The sequence below is a fragment of the Lampetra planeri genome, chromosome 18 (genome assembly GCF_965212315.1).
Source record: "Lampetra planeri chromosome 18, kcLamPlan1.2.h2, whole genome shotgun sequence".
NCBI classification, from domain to species: Eukaryota; Metazoa; Chordata; class Hyperoartia; order Petromyzontiformes; family Petromyzontidae; genus Lampetra; species Lampetra planeri.
This window is the reverse complement of record NC_136124.1, coordinates 9,784,883-9,802,565: the sequence shown is the minus strand read 5'-3', so window position 1 is coordinate 9,802,565 and position 17,683 is coordinate 9,784,883. Positions and strand designations below refer to the sequence as shown.

At 53.1% G+C, this 17,683-nt stretch overlaps 1 protein-coding gene across 1 annotated transcript; it reads left to right on the top strand.

Moving 5' to 3' along the window:
* Positions 1-1,963: 1,963 nt before the first annotated feature.
* On the top strand, positions 1,964-17,011 carry LOC144723743 (uncharacterized). The gene is made up of 6 exons (XM_078602677.1): positions 1,964-2,101; positions 9,069-10,873; positions 11,032-11,203; positions 11,325-11,607; positions 11,956-12,099; positions 16,967-17,011. Exons 1-6 carry the CDS (start codon positions 2,016-2,018, stop codon positions 17,009-17,011), a joined length of 2,535 nt encoding a protein of 844 aa, XP_078458803.1. The 5' UTR covers positions 1,964-2,015.
* Positions 17,012-17,683: the final 672 nt, after the last annotated feature.

Below are 17,683 nucleotides of genomic sequence, written 5' to 3'. Positions count from 1 at the left end.
TGTATTGTTATTGTATTGTGATGTATTGTTATTGTATTGTGATGTATTGGTGTTGTATTGTGATGTATTGTTATTGTATTGTGATGTATTATCATCATTATAATTTTTTACATCGTAAGATTGCGAGAGGTCGCGGCGGCGGCACGGGGAAGCCTTCATCCAGCAGTGGACTGACCATCAATGAGTGTCCGGGTATGTGAAGTCTTTTAAAGGGTGAGGAGCAGAGAGGTGGGGGTGTTGTACCGACAACTCTACTTCGCCACTTCGCACTAAGCTACACAATACCAACCTCGCCCCCAACAACCCTTCCGGAGCGTTATACACCCACGATGTTGGAGCAAAGTGTTGTCAGCGAGCACCTATTAAGGTCGTTGACGGCACGCGGCGAGGCGGTGTGGCGACCGCCTTTGTCTCCCCGTTTCTTGGACCAGCGGGGGCAGGCAGCTCCAGGGAAACCAGATCATCGGTGGCCGGCTATGGAACTGAGGTCGCCGGTTTTCTAGCCCATCGCGCTAACTTACTGCGCCACCACTCAACCCTCCCAGAAACAAAGTTACAAACTCCGCGAAACTGCCCGATAAGTGCCGCGCCGTCTCTCTATCCACTCGCCACCCTCCAGCCGTTCCCTTGACAAGCGGCTAAAACGCGTGACTTTGTGGATTCACCCGGGCCGGCTTAATGGAGACATCAGCGACTACGTCCGGCAGCACAGCGAGGTGATGTTGCACCCAGAAAGCAACGTGGTAGAGTGGTGGTTGTGAGTGAGCGAGCGAGCGAGCGTGTGTGTGTGTCTTTGGGGAGCGGTGGTGTAGCGGTTAGCGTTACGCTGCGCTATGAACCCGGCGACCCGGGTTCGATTATCGCTCACGGCCAACACCAGTGACGATTATATATCTGAATCGGTCCTGGGTCTCCCCTAAGTCGACTCAACCTCAAATGAGTACCTGTTGCGGTGTGTAAACATCGTCACCGGGGAGACAAAGGCGGTCGGGCATGGTGCTGGCCACCCACCCCCCTCGTGCGCCGTTCCGGCCTTTATGGTGCTCGCTAACAGCACTTGCCCCTAGAGTCTGTTAAGGCTATACGGGGGGGATTTGTCTTTGTGTTTTGTCTTTGTGGAGAGCGGTAGTGTAGTGGTCAGGGTGCGCTGCGCTTAGAAACTCGGCGACCCGAGTTCGGTTGCCGCTCACCAGTGACGATTATCTGAACCGGTCCTGGAGCCTCTCCTCCCTCTAGGTCGACTCAGCCTCAAATGAGTACCTGGTGCGGTGTGTAAACATCGCCACTGGCGGAGACAAATGAAGACTATGTGGGGGATCTTTGTCTTTGTGCATCCGTGAGTGTGTGTGTGTGTCGCTGTCCAGTACGGTCATTGGTCATCGCAGACACACACGCGCGCGCCACACACACACACACGAGTGATGTGTTTGTATGTAGGTACGAGAATAAATGTGCGCGTCTGTGTCGCTGTCAAAGCGCGTTCATTGGTCACCCAGCTTGAAACACACGCACGCACACACATACACACACGAGTGATGTGCGTGTGTGCGTGCGTGTATTATATGCATGCGCGCGCGTGCGTGTGGCTGTCAGGCACGCTCATTGGTCGCCGACTTGAAACGCACAGACACTGACGCGCGCACACACACACACGACTGTTGTGCATGCGCACGCGCGCGCGTGTGTCGCTGTCAGGCACGCTCATTGGTCACCGGCTTGAAACACACACGCGCACACACACACGTACATACACACACGCGAGTTCCGTGCGTGAGCGAGTGAACGCGCGTGTGTTGCGCGCGCGTGCGTGCGCGTGTGTGTCGCTGTCCAGCACGCTCATTGGTCTACGACTTTGCAACACACACACGCACAGACACACACGCACAGACACGCACAGACACACACGCACATACACACACGCGAGCGAGCGCGCGCCGTTTTACGCTCGGGGGTGTGGCTGTTACACCACCAGCAAGTGACGCCGCCGATTTTCGCTCGACTTCCGCGTCTTTAAAATGATCTTGACAAAGCGCTCCTCCTCTGTCTTTGATATCGGCCCGCCTACCGAAAACAAGCGACCGCTCGCCAGTGCAGCCGCAAAGTAAGTGCGTTCACGGTGACCACCACCACCACCACCTCTAAGACACCTTCACACACACACACAACACAGCACACGTTATCCACTGCGGTGCCTCTGTTTGACCAACGCAGCAGCAGCAGTCAGCTGTGGTAGCAGCAGCAGCAGCAGCACATTTAGCGCATTTTCTACAACTGTGTGATCACAGCTGAAATTATCAGCGCAGTGGGAGCGGTGCGCGCGTGTGTGAGTGTGAGTGCTGTCAATTCTATCCACGCGCTATCGAGCCTATTCGCGTAACGGCACGAAAGGTAGAATAGTCAATCGACGTTGCGTCTTGTCTCGTCGTCGCTGCCATCTCCCCGCTTCTGCCAAGGTGCGTGTTATGTAATCGGCGCATCGAGTGAGCGTCAATCCCTCGCTGTCTTTTGATTTCTGTCGAGTCCGTTCGTTGTATGCGCGCGGTCTGCGCTCCTTGAACGGAGGACGAATGGCAAAACTACCACGAAGCGACCGCTAGAACCTCTCGTCGCGACCAGCACTGGGCGCTTAGCTCCTGAGTCACATCGCTGCTGCCATCGGTAATAATCTCCCATTGTCGCCGTTGGCTGCGTGCCGTGCGAAAGAAGTTCAACGTACGCACAGAAGAAAGCGAATGCGCGTGTGCCGAGCGCTACCGTCTTCAACAAAGTACCGTGTCGGTCACGTTGAACGCGATATTTATATTTCATGATATTTAAGTAATGCGCTTACTTATCAGTCGCCGGATTAACTGCGAAAGAAACGCGTCGACGCTGAAGCATCGCTAAAAATAAAAAAGCAACGACAAGAAACATTAGCGGCGGGTATTGTTTTGGTAATACTAGAGGGAGAGATTAGCTGTTAGCGAAATTGCCCTTCGCCGCCAAAGCCGAGTACGGTCGCTGCATCGCCACCCTTTGCAACGTTGCGAGAAGGGAGACCCCGCACAAAGATTATCTGTGGGTTTTCTCGCCCACACGGCCACCACCAACCACCACCACCGCCGCCACCACCACGCGTGGCTTGCCCTAGCAGTGCCTGCGCGTAGCTGGGCTTGTGCATGGACTGAGCTGATGAGGCAATTCAGAGGGCGAAACGAGCCCGTGTCACCCGCGCTGAATGCATCTCTCGCTCGTTCCTGCAAGACGCGTCAAGCCGAAACGGAGTGAACATTTTATCTCGGCGGTGTCGCCACGCAGGAAAGTAGTAGGGCAAATGTCACGTGAGTGTTTTATTTTTTTGTGCGCGTGTATTTTTGACTTGGAGTCGGTATCTGACCTAATGATAGAACACTTACCGGGGGTGTCAACTCCAAACACGTTCCATTCGTCAACTTTCTTCACGATGCACCAGTTTGCTCAGGGTCTATCCAGTAGTGTAAATAGCAGTCTCTACCACGGTCAAACAACCGCTATTCCCTCTCTCTCTCTCTCCACCTCTCTCTTTGCTCTGAAGAAGGGCTATTGCTCGAAACGTCAGTCCATTGCACATTTGGCTACGCTTTACAGCCAACGTTGAAAGCGTTTCGTGCGTTAGCTTCGGAGGGTAGAAGACTGCACGACGATAACTGCTGTAAAGGTGACCAAGTTACGAATGAAATTGGAATCTTCCAGCGAGACACTGAGTGAGTGCTCTTGGCGAAATGTACGGTGGCTTTTCGCGCAATCGTGTGCGTGCATGTAATACTGGACGTCTTTCGCACCGTACGTAGCCAACCGCGCTAATCTGAGGTGCCGCGTGCGTGCGCGTGTGTGCACCACGATGCTAATCGCAGCCTCGAAACTTTAAAGTTTTGTCTACGCTGGACCACCGACACTCAGGGAAGGATATAATGCGCGTCGTGCCCGACTCTTTCTCGCTGCGTCGCAGGCAGGGAGTGCAAGGGGAGTTCAGCGCAGGCAGGCCAAGTCTAGGCAGTTCGTGTTGTTATCAAGTCCGGGGTTGTTCGCCGCGCGGAGATTGATGCTTTACAGCGCACATCTGTGCATCTGTTGAAGGCAGTTGGAAGCTATTAAAAATAGAACAATACTGCCTGTTCCCGACCGTTAGAAATAGCCTTCCTCGTACGATGCCGCCTCTCCCCCCCCTCTCTCTCTCTTTCTCTCGCACGGGGGGTATAGCTGCTTCTATTACCGGGCTCATGGTTTGTGCGTGTGAGTGTGTATATGTATGTGTGTGTGTATGTTTGTGGGGAGCGGTGGTGTAGCGGTTAGCGCGCTGCGCTATGAACCCGGCGACCCGGGTTCGATTCCCGGCCAACACCAGGGACGATTATCTGAACCGGTCCCGGGCCTCCCCTAGGTCGACTCAGCCTCAAATGAGTACCTGGTGCGGTGTGTAAACATCGCCACTGGGGAGACAAATGCGGTCGGGTGTGGTGCTAGCCACCCACCCCCTCGTGTACCGTTCCGGCCTTCATAGGAGCTCGCTAACAGCACTTACCCCTACAGTCTATTAAGGCTATACGGGGGATATTTGTTTTCTTTGTATGTATGCGTTTTATTAAGGTGGGGAGCGGTCGTGTAGCGGTTAGCGCGCTCCGCTAATATTCACGCTCACGCCAACATCGGTGACGGTTGTCCGAAGCGGTCCTGGGCCTCCCCTAGGTCGACTCAGCCTCAAATGGGTACTTGGTGGGGTGTGTAAAAAAATACATCGTCACTGGGGAGACAAAGGCGGTCGGGCGTGGTGCTGGCCACCCACCCCGTCGTGTGCAGTAACGGCCTTAATATGTTCTGGCGAACAGCACTTGCCCTAACAGTCTGCTCAGGCTAAAGAGGGGATCTTTGCATGTGTATGTACGTACATGTGTTTTAAATCACGCTTTCTTCCATTTGTTATTATTGTTGTTTATTGTCATCAGAATGATAACATGTATTTATACTGGAGGAATCCGATGAGCTGTAAAGCTCTTTCACTACTGCTGCCCGGTAGTTATCTCACGAGAAAGTGTTCCGCGAGTCGAGGTGTTGGAGCGACTGAGTCGTTGATTGTGACTTGAGAGCGAAGAGTATCCCGTCGGCGTCGTGCGTTGCACCCCACTACGAAACGTCGGACATCATGCCGAATAACCGCCACGATGCAAAGATCGAAACCGCAATCGGACATCGGAGCTCGGACAGCCAACGCAGCCGCGACAACCCCCACGGGGGTGGTGGTGGTGGTAATTGCGCGCATTCTACCCCAATTGCTCCGCGTCTAAAACAAAAACGATGATCGGACGATTTGGCGGAATTTGCCAGAATTTGAATATTCCGGCAAAGCGCCCGACGACACTGGTGGAAGTGATTACCAGCGGAACGTCACGGCTACTCAAATTGTAAATGTTGTGGATTTACTCTCCAACACACCGGTGGGGCTGAAGTAGTAAACTACACTATACACTACACTATACACTACACTATACACTACACTATACACTACACTACTATACACTTCACTACTATACCCTACACTATACACTACACTACTATACACTACACTATACACTACGCTCTACTATACACTACACTACACACTACACTATACACTACACTAGTAACTAATTGGCGTTTTGTTAACGCGACAAATCCCTTACTAATCGGCTGTGTCGAGTGGTGGAGGGTTACGACACAACATTTATACTTACGCGATCTAACCCAAAACACCTTCATCGTGAAAAAGGATCCGAACCGCGATGTCACCAAATCACGGAGGGGTGCGGGCGGGCGGGCGGGGGGGGCAATTTGACAAAAGGTTACCACTGCCCGGATTGTGTCGCCCGTCAACTTCTCCGCACCTCCGTGAAAACTCGTCGATGGGAGGGCAACGTGGTGTATGTCCGGGCAGCACAGCGAAAGTAGCACAACTCGTGAAACGTTGAGCAAGGCTCCGCGTCTGAAATGACATCTTCACGGATTGCTCTTTTTTTCGTTGTTGTTGCTTGCACGGGTGTCGCTGGGTTCATTGATGAGATTTGTGTTATTCGACACCGCGCGTGTCTTGGCTGTGTGTTTAACGCGTAGCGGGGGAGCGGTGGCGCAGTGGTTGTGCGCACTGAGTTACGAACACGGCGACCCGAGTTTCGATTCACGCTCACGACCAACAACTGTCTGCGGCGAATAATCTGAACTGTTTCTGGGCCTCCCTTAGGTAGACTCGGCCTAAAATGTGTACTTGGTGCGGTGTGTAAAACATCAGCACTGGGGAGGAAGGCGAAGGCAAAGCCGGGCGTGGTGTTGCTGCGTGTGCCGTTCCGGCCTTAAGAGGTGCTCGCTAACAGCACTTGTCCCAACAGTCTGTTAAGGCTATACGGGGGATCTTTTGTTTGTGACGTGTACTGCTCGAGACAGACACAACAGAGCTCACCAACATTACTTTTGGCCGCAACACAGATTTGTTTTTGCCTGTCCTGAGCTAGAAGCGATTATTACAGAGAGAGAGAGAGGAAAAAAAGCAGTGATTCATTAACTTTCCCCGGGATCTATTAAACTTGGTCATTTCAATCAAAGTACACGCACGCGCGGAGATTATATGTGAACGGGGAGAGGTCACAGAGTACGCGAGTCGCGAATGAATCAGCTGTGAGTTATAGTCTTAAGGAATTAAATTAGACTGCGTGTAATCATCAGCAGCAGCAGAAGCAGCAATGATCAATCCACTGCTGGATGAATACGGTTTCTCGGATCTTCCCCGCACGATCAATTAAACTCAGTTATTTTCAGTCATTTTACAAATACAAAGATCCCCCGTATAGCCTTAACAGACTGTCGGGGCAAGTGCACTTATGAAGGCCGGCACGGGACACGAGGAGGGGGTGGTGGGCAGCCCCACGCCCGGCCACCTTTGTCTCCCTAGTGGTGATGTTTACACATCGCACTAGGTACTCACTTGAGGCCGAGTAGACCTAAGGGAGTTCCAGGGCCGGTTCAAACAATCGCCATTGGTGCTGGTGGCCGTGAGCGAGGAATCGTATTGGGGTCGCTGGTGTTTGTGTCAAAGCACGCGGTCACAGGGCACTCGAGTGCGAAAGGCGACCGCCACGGGTTTTCGAGCCTGAACGATGTTACATCCCCATCACCATGAGCCATGATGATCAACAACCTCCTGATGAATGACGACTTCCACACGCGGTCGCCATCTCTCACGGCCCAGCGACGTCAACTATCCATCACGGCGCACGGCACCAACACTGATTTCACGTGCTCGAGCTTTTGGGCTACGTCGAAGGGCCATTGAGCGAAACGTCGACTATTACATCGTCATTGCGTTATTGTAAGACGACAGTGTCATTGTGGGATGGTGTTGAGTTTATCACACTCAGTATGTAGCGTTGAAATGTGACAGTCGATGTGTTAATACGTCGATGGATATGTTAATGTTGATATCGTTCAACAGCTGGGTAAGATATCCACAATGTGAACCAAATATATTTTATTATTGATAAGTGAAAAACTACTCCGATATTGTTGTTATGCTTTATCTACCACTATACACGTCGTTATAGTGTGCATTATACGAGCTAAACTCAGCCGTCTTTTACATACGTAAATAAATACCCTCCATATTAGTGCGGAGATTTTTTTTTTAAACGCACCACAGAGCGACGTGTGTGTAATTAATAACCAAGCATATTGCCTGCATTGTATACGTAACTAAAGGTTCGCCAAGCAAGACGTAACGATGCATAACACCGTCAAGCGAGCAGGTGGTTAATCCACACGACATGCACATGGCAGTCGGGCCGAGGAGTGTTAGAGAAGTGGCTGTCTGTGCTATGAATAGGAACTACCGTGAGGTGTGACGTTCTCGGTATTAGTGCTGGGTGATGATTTAAAACAACACACGTGCACACAATCGACATCACTGCGCGCACATTAGAGACTTACAACAGGAGGGATGCGCGCGTTTTGCGATCACCGTGTGGCAAGCCAGACAGGGCTGGACGCGGGAACATAGGGACATGCCTGTGTGCGTGTGTGTGCGCGCGTGTGTGTGATTGAACTTCTTTCGCGCCGTACATAGCCAAACGTGCTCATCGGAGGCGCGGGGGTAAGAACATCAAAGTAAAGGCAAAACGCAGCAAAGTATTACTGGCAGTTTTGTGTTACTCGTGAATAATGCAAGTTGACATCAATATAATATTACACGTGTGTGTGTGTGTGTGCGCCAGGTGACCTGCATACGAAACATAAACCAACCTGGAAATATACTTCGTGAGATAAATGAACAATAGTAATGAACGTACGGACAATTTAAATACGGTTCCATTACGGGTGCCATTCTTGAATCAATCACGTCGCTCGTTAAGTAGAAAACCAATTCCAGGTTGTAAAGAAATGACATCACAAGCGCGTACCAAATCGTCATCGGGTAACTTGACATCATCGTCGTCGTCGTCGTAAGGGGGAGTTGGCGGTGCCGTTTCTTGGAACGGCCTCGCATCTCAATCCAGGGCGTGTTGTGTGTGTGTGTGCGCGCGCAGAGAAATTTAGTTTAAAAAAATAGTTTTTGTAAAGCCATGAGTAACATCGCGTTTGTTTGACGTGCATCTATTGAAAGGCTTCAATGAAACATTAAGGGGGCCCTTCCCGCATTGCGCCCGCCCCACCCCCCCCCCCCCGTAAGGACCGACTAACCGACCGCACTCACTCTGCGAATGATGCCAAAGGCCGCACACTAAATGTTTCCCCTCCGCTCACTTTATATATATTACACGCGCACACACGGGCCGCCGAACGCTTGCTGCAGAAAGGCTACTCCCCACGATTCTGATCAGTTTCCTGGAACGGAGAGAGGTCGAAAAATAACTTGGCCGAAAAGGATAGGAAATTTCAGACTATTTCTTTCCTCTTTGTTGCTGTGCGCCGCGCGTGCGCGTGCGTGCGTGCGTGCGCGTGCGTGTGTGTGTGCACACGTGTGTATGTGTGTGTATGTAGGTTTATAGACGTGTGTATGTATATGTGTGCTCGCGTTTTTTTTCGTTTTCCAGGTATCGCAAAGTTCCACGTGGAGTGCGCTGCGGGCGCGTTAAAAGCCGGCGTTCCGGGAGGCAGGATGCGAATGCGCTCAGAGGAGTGATGCGCTTCCATGCGTACAGCCCCTGTCTGGTGAGCGCTCCTCAGCCCAAGCGGCGCCGGGTTGACATCGGCGTCAGGAGGACGCGGCCGAGACAACCACAACAACAACAGCAGCAGCAGCAGCAGCGGCGGCAGCAGCGACAGCATCTGGTAGACAGACCAGAGGGCAGCAGCAGTAGCAGCAGGAGGAGCAGCAGCAGCAGCAGGAGAACAGCGGTGGAAGTGAGCCGGCTCGGCTCCCTGGACTCGGCTCTCCTCGGAGCGACGCGGCTCTTGCCCGCGGGCATGAGCACGCGGAGCCCGCAGGGAGACGAGGAGCATAGCGACCGCTTCGTGCTGCCCGGCGGCGGTGGCGGAGAGGGCACCACGGTGCTTCGGAATCTTCTCAAGAAAGGAGCGGCGGCGGCGGCGGCTGCGTCGAGCGGCATGTTCGAAGAGCCACCTCAGGCGCCGTCGTACGGCCAGGGTTCACTTTACTCGCAGCTGCTGCTGCACAACGGCGTGCCGCACAACGGCTTCAGCGCCAGACCTTCGAGCGCAAGCGTCGCGGGAGCGAGCGGAGTTGGTGGCGGCGTCGGTGGCTTCAGACCGCCCAGCGTGACCGAGTCGAACTCGGACGACAATCGCAGCGACTCGTCGGGCGACTCCTCGTGCCCGCGCGAGAGAGCGCCTCCGCCCGGCTGCTCCGCGCAGTCGGCAAACTCGGTGGGGTCGGGCAGCGGCGGCGGCGGCGGCGGCCACCACGGGCACGACCTCCAGGCCAAGCGGGCCCGCGTGGAGAACATCATCCGCAGCATGAACGCGCGCAGCGGGGATCCCGAGAGGGGTGACCGACCCACGAGCCCCCGAGGGAACAAACGCAAGCAGCGGCTGCCCCTGCAACAGGCGGGCGGGGAGGCAGAGGGGCAGCCCGCGGGTAACACGGGAGTCGTTGGGGAGCAAGGAGATCCTCGTCATCATCATGAGCAGCAGCAGCAACAGCTTCATCATCATCTGCAAAAGTTGCAGCAGGGAGACGATGATGAGCACGAGGATGAGCACGAGAAGGAGGAGATGGACGACTCCGCGCTCTCGCAGTTGCCCGCGAGGCTGCAGGTGAAACGGGAGGAACGACGGCGGCTCAAGCGGCAGCTGGAGGAGATGCAGAGGCAGCTGCGACGCCTGCGACAGCAGTTCTCGTTCGCCTACGACGACAGCGAAGAGTCGGGGGATGATGAGCCGGCCGACGAGACGGACAAGGGCGTGGGAGGTGCGGAGAGAGACAAAGACGGCGAGGAGATGGAGGAGGAAGGACAAGGAGTTGGTGGTGGTGGTGGTGGAGGAGGTGGTGGTGGTGGTGGAGGAGCTGGTGGTGGTGGAGGAGAGGGTGATGACGACGTTGCAGAGGACAGCTGCTCTGAACGCGCGGGAAGCACCGGAGTCGCTCCGCGCTCCGTAGCCGAATCGTCGGACAACGAGATGATGGATGACTCGGAGACAGCCGCGAGCTACCGTCGGCAGCGACTGCAGGACGTCCCTCATCCTCATCTTCATCCTCATCTTCATCAGCAGCAGCAGCAGCTTCTCCTCCAGCCAGAAGATATGGACGAAGACCTCGACGCACGCTACGACGACCACGACCACGACGACGACGACATCTCGGCGCCCTTCGGCCGTCGGTCCAGCGTGAACGACGCCGACAAGGACCTTCAGGAGATGCAGGTGGACGAGCGGCACGGTCAGCCCATTGAGCAACAGCAGCAGCAACAGCAGCAGCAACAGCAGCAGCAGCCAGCACGGGCCCATGCGGACAAGGAGCGCGGAGAGGAGCTGGCTCACGCCCTGAAACACGAACTCTCCAGGGCTGTCGCGCACGTGGTGGACGTCGTGGTGAAGACCTTCTCGCCGCGTCCTGGGATCCCGACCGGCGGGGCGAGTTCTTCCCCGTCAATGAACGTCGTCGTGGCCGCATCGACCTCCACCTCCTCCTCCTCCTCGACAGCGCTCGCTGCCTTGACGGCGCGAGCGGTGGGACATCACCACCCGCTGCGCCTTTCCGCGTTGTCCGGTACCAGCAGCAGCAGCACCGCCACCACCGCCACCACCACCACAGCCATCACCTCCAACATCGCGAGCGGCAGCAATAGCCACCCAACCATCACGGCTATCAACACGACCACCACCAACAGCACCGCCACCACCGCTGGCACCGCCGCCGTCAACAACACCAGCGCCACCGCCACGTCCGCTTTAACGACCTCGTTTTCATCCTCGTCTTCATCCTCCTCCTCGTCTTCGTCGTCGTTGTCGTCGAACGGCGGAGAGGCGAGCAGAAGCGCGCTGCAGCGCGGCCTGACTCAGCCGTACGGCGGCGGTGGTTTCAGCGAGGCACTCATGGGCAGCAGCAGCAGCAGCAGCAGAACGCGAGCCCAGCTCACCTCCACGGACCAAACCGAGGCGTTGCCTCTCGTCGTGCGCAAGACCTCACCCCCTGCTGCTGCTGCTGCTGCCACCGCTGCCGAACACCACCTCCACAACCTCCACAGCCACCACCACCACCTTCAGCAGCAGCAACAGCAGCACCACCACCACCTTCAGCAGCAGCACCAGCAACAACAACAGCACCACCACCACCAGCAGCAACAGCAGCAGCAACATCAGCAGCAGCATCAGGCTGCGGCGATCTCCGCCAACCAGATAGCGTTCCCGACTCACGGACTTGCGCTCGGCATGCCGCCGCCACCGCACTTGGGACCGCACCTTGGTCTGCCCGGCCACCACCCGGCCCTGTCGCCGCACGCCCTGCCACACATCCCACAGATGGCGTACTTCTTGCACAGCAGCCTGGCCGCTGCCGCCGCGGCCGGCGTCGGCATGGCCACGCGAGGCGACCAGCGGGTGTCGTCGGCCGAGCAGGTGGTGCTCTTAGAGGCGGCCGCAGCGGCGGTGGCACGCGATCAGTCGGTGCGGCCACGTAGCAAGGTGTCGTCGCTGGGCCCTCTCCACCACCATCACCACCACCACAACAATAACAGCAACAACCCGCATCACCACCATCACCACCAGCAGCAGCACCACCACCACCAGCAACACCACCACCACCAGCAGCAGCAGCATCATCACCTGCACGTGCCCGCCCAAGCGTTCGGCTCCCGCTCGTGTTCGCCGCCGACTCGCGGTCTGTCGCTGTCCATGGTGAAGGCTGAGAGCGGAGATCTTCCCGACACGCCGGACATGTCGCCTTACTCCGCGGCCACGATATCCTTTTTTGCGAGAGATGCGCTTGGGGGTAAGTGATGCGAGATGAACTTACACGTGGTATGTGTGTGCGTGTGTGTGTGTGTGTACATGCGTGATACTCGCTTACAGCACTTGTCCCAAAAGTCTGTTCAGGCGACACGGGGGTAATCTTTGTATGTGTACATGTGGGGAGCGGTGGTGCAGTGGTTGTCGCGCTGCGTTACGAACCAGTCACCCGAGTTCGATTCCCGCAGACGATCAATAACGGTGGTGGAGATTAATTGAACGGGTACTTGGGCCTTCCCCTGAGTTGACTCGGCCTCAAATGAATAACCCGGCGCGGTGTGTAAAACATCAGTAGTGGAGAGACAAAGGCGGCCGGCCGTGGAGCTGATCACACCCCCCCCCCCCATGTACCGTACCAGCCTTCATAGGCGTTCGCTAGCAGCACTTGCCCCAAAAGTCTGTACGTGTAGGGATTGCAGAACGATCCTCAGCGTTTCTGTTTCGTCCCAGCAGTGTACCGAAAGAGGTAATTGTAATCTTTAATGCTCTGTTGAAGGGACGTTGCCTGAAACGTTATTTTGCTGCGTGAAGATTTTTTTTTAAGCGACGAGGGCAGGAAAGTGTTGGCAGATCTAGACAATTGTAATATTTAATGCTCTGTTGAAGGGACGTTGCCTGAAACCTTATTTTGCTGCGTGAAGATTTTATTTTTTAAGTGACGAGGGCAGGAAAGTGTTGGCAGATTTAGACAATTGTAATCTTTAATGCTCTGTTGAAGGGACGTTGCCTGAAACGTTATTTTGCTGCGTGAAGATGTTTTTTTTTAAGTGACGAGGGCAGGAAAGTGTTGGCAGATTTAGACAACGAGTGAGCACAATGTGGGCTATTATTAGATAATCACGTATATGTGTTAAATGACTTCATCTAAGGAGCCGTGTCATTGGGATTAGTCTAATTCGCTTTCTTAAAGAGGTGACTCATCTATTAACGTGTGTACATATGATACGGCAATTAATTGAAAGTTAAGAAAACATGATCTCCGATTTAAATAATCTGCCAGTGTCGGGTCGTATATAAATAGGAGTGGGGAGCGGTAGCGGCGTGGTTTAGCGCGCTACGAACCCGGTGATTCCTGCTCGCGACAAAATAACAGTGGCAGCGGATATTTGAACCGGTCCTGGGCCTCCCCTCGGTCGACTCAGCCCTAAACGAGTACCTGGCGCGGTGTGTAAACATGAGCACTGGGGAGACAAAGACGGACGGGGCGTGGTCTTGACCACCCCACCCTGTTGTGCGCCATGTCGGCCTTCATAGGTGCTCGCGAACAGCACTTGCTCCAACAGTTTGGCAAGGCTACACGGGGGATCTTTGCGTTAATTTTCATATATATAGATAGGTTTAACTCTATTTAAGGCCTCGACACAGAGGCGTGGTTTCTCTGTGTGCCTATGTTTGTTCTCTGTCTATATATTTCTGTGATATCTGTCTGCTTATATGTCTGTCTATATGTCTCTGGTTCTGTGTTTTATCTCTATCTCAAATTTAGCATTCTCAGGAAGAACGTAATCAACCAGGTAGGGTGTTGACTGTTATGTTATCCGACTCTCTGTTGTATTACATTACATTTCTAAGTAGACTAGATTTGTGTTTCTATTTCATTTATACCTGATGACGACTGCTTGTGTTGCAATCGAAACGTCATATGCTAGTATTTAATTTATTATTTGTTCTTTATACGTGACTTTACCGAAAGAACCAAAGAGTAGGTTTAACACCCGTACGCATTGCTACTGTTTAAGTGAAAACGTTGAATTGGGATTCGCAATCATAAATTAAGCAATTACTTCTCGGACAATGTGCAGTAGCGGATAGACAAAAAAAGAGCCGATACGTCTTTAAAATAATTGGTGTACACACGCAGCTCAGCGGATGGTGGCGTCGTTGGTTCGCCGAATAAACTCCGCTGTCGACCTGGCCTGGGTTCAACTCCCGACTACTCTTAGCCACATCCAGAGTGGTCAAACAACCCCCTCGATAGCCGAGCCAGCGTGCGAAGGAAGGTACAGGGGGTTCATCCAGCAGTGGATTGCCAAAGGGCCGTCAAGTATAATTACTCGTTGGTACTGCGTGCAACAGTGGTTAATGATTGATTAGGTCCGTTGTGAATGCGTAAATATCACCATCAAATCGCTCTCGATGCTTTTAAAGCAATATACAATTCATAGCACGGCCAAAACGAGCACTTGTAAGGTTGTTAAAAAAGAAACAAACCCACCAATTGCGTAGGTAATAAATCAAACAAAATAAATGAAAACAACTCAATTAAATCACGACGTTTCGGGCGCGACACAAGCGTCCTTCTTCAGGTGGAGGACAACGTAGCGAAAGCACAATCGCTTAAGTGCGTCTCGAATTAAACACACCAATTCCCCAACGGCTGCCCGTCGATTCGTTCCCGCCATAGGAATGTGGAATTTCCACCGCTGACTCGTGCCGGGCTGTTGTTAATACGGCTGGTTTGGCTCCACTGTGACTTCTATCACGGATGAAACTTCTGCTATGAAATAACATCGGTCGTGATAAGTCTGCGTGTCAAACTCCATTGCGGCTCTCTCGGGGCGCGTGGAACAGCTGTGAGAGTCGCGAGTTTCTCATTTATATCCTTCAGAGACAATGCCGAGGTTATCTGCTCCACAGTCTGTCCAACACAACGTTTCGGTAACTAGAAGGGAAAGAGAGAGAGAGGGAGGGGGGAAAATACTTTAAAAGTTGCTGTTAGGGGTGTAAATATCGCGCCGCCGTGACGTCACCACGGGAGTGACGTCACGGCAGAGCAATAATGGCGAGGTTTGACGTTAAATTTAAAAAGTCAGATTTATTGTTTGTCATAGTTGGTTCTCCGAATAAACGAATCTTCACCCGCGTTGTATCTGGCAGCCCGGGGAGAGGCGTTCCCTGGCGTGGAGCGGGATTGAGAAGGGGAGGGATGGAAGGGCACATTGGGGACCATAGATGTTTCGACAGTAGAGTACAACCATAGATTGCTACACTTGACAATATCTATATGTACACACACATTGTGATAAACATATCAATGAAGTTATTGCATAAACAGACACAGTGCATGAACTATGCAAAACGGCAGCGCGAGCGGAGGTTTTGATGGATGGGAACGAGAGAAATAAAATATGTAAATCAGTCGCTGTTATGTGTCCATAAAAATCTGTGTATATTTAGTTTAACACGTAGGAGGCTTTCGAATCAATATTGTTCATAATAAACGTTTTTGGGTTAGATCGCGTTTTTTTTTTATAAAAGTGTCGTAACCCTCCACCACCCGACACGGCCAATCAGTAAAAAAGTGTCACGTTGACAAAAGACAAATAGTTCACTACTTTAGCACACCGCTGTGTTGAAGAGTGAAACCACAACATTTACAAAAAATTTGGAGTACGACGTTTCGCTGGTAATTACATCCAGCATCATCGGGCAATTTGCCAGAATGTGACACTTTTTTACTGATTGGCCGTGTCGGGTGGTGGAGGGTTACGACACATTTATAAATAACGCGATCTAACCTAAAAACGTTTATTATGTGTATATTTAGTCTTCCATCGACCTCGCTAAACAAATATCTGCCCGTTTTCCTGATTCTTGGTACGTGCTCTCGCTTTCTGCGCTGCAGACGATTAAAAGCCCTGTATTCTGGGTAACAAATGAAGAACATCAACTTCCGTATCTCCGCGCACAATTTCAGTGCGACAATGCATTTCTTTTCAGTCCCCCATCAACCCATTTTGTTGAGCTCGTTCGCCTCGAGTTAAGCCCGCCGCAATTCGTTTCGAGAAGGATCCATTTGCAGGGGCGGGCGGTGGTCGAATCTTCTGGACCTCCGTCAGCGAAGGCAGCAAGAGGAGGTGGTGGTGGTGGTGCTCATGAAAGCAAATCGACAAAAATGCGGCTTGTTTATCACCCCCAAGACGTTCTTGGAGAGGGCCGCTCCCTAAATATAATATAACCCCCCCAACCACATCCCCCTACGGCTTCTATTGCGTCGCGCGAACAACTTACGAAGCAAATGAATAGACACACGAGCCAGCCGTGATATTTTGAGGCTCAAATTAAACTCTTTGCGGGGGGGGGGGAGAGGTGACGGTGCAGCGATGCGCACCCCATCGGCGAGCCGAGTTCGATTCCCGCTCACGGCCAACAACACCAGTGACGAATAATCTGAACAAGTCCGGGGCCTCCCCTAGGTCGGCTCAGCCTCAAATGAGTCCCCAGTGCAGTGTGTAAACATCGCCCCTGGGGGAAACAAAGACGGTCGGGGCGTAGCGTTGGCTACGTGACCCCCTCGTGCACCGTTGGGGGTCTTCGCGGGTGGTCGCTAAGAGCGCGTTTTTTTATTTGCTCTTGTCCCTTCCCCATCAGCCTGTTGAGGCTACACGGGGGATCTTTGTTTTTGTCTGTGGAGGGTAGCGATGGGTCGCACTGGAACGACAGCGTCAGAGGGGTGTTGTTATGACAGACGCATTAAGGGAGCCCGATGCCTCATTGCTCTGGGGGACACTTTTCCGACGTGAAGCGATACCTCGGACACAACGCTGCCACGGACTTCGCACGCAAATAGACGTCGCGCTTAAGGCTCTCGGCTCTTGTCCCATGATTGTTTTTGCGTGTGTTGCGGAGAGGGTGGGTGGGGAGGGGTGGGGAGGGATTCTGGAAGAGAAAGGGGAGCAGTGGGGTGGGGGGGTGACATGGTATAAAATGGGGAGGTTGTAATTCATCTTTACCATCACAGAGTGGTGTGGCTTGCTCCTCCGTTTATAAGCCGAGAAGATTAGGCGACCTACTTCCGATGTAAGATCGTCGTGGGCGCCTGTGGAACATCTGCATCTGAGTTTGGTCGTGGGCATCCTCGAGGTTGACTCGGCCCAAATTTGGGTATCCCGTGCGACGTTTCGGTTTATGTCTAACCAAGGTCCCAGCCTCCTCTCATGAGTCCCAACTCGGCCTGAATTGAGTACTGTACCTATGAATTGAGTACTGTCTCTATCTATGGACGGATGCTTTTCTTCATGCCTGAATTCGTCGTGGGCCTCCCTTAGGTTGACTCAGCCTAAATTGAGTACTGTATCTTTGCGCGCGGTGTTTGTTTGTTTGTTGTTCCATAGCTTTGCAGAAGTGATGGCACCACGGGGTGCTCGCTAACAAACCAGAGAGAATGTGAAGGGGCTGTTCAGCGTCATGGTTCAAAGTCGCTACCCATGCATTTGTACACGCGGTCATATTTTGAGGCTGT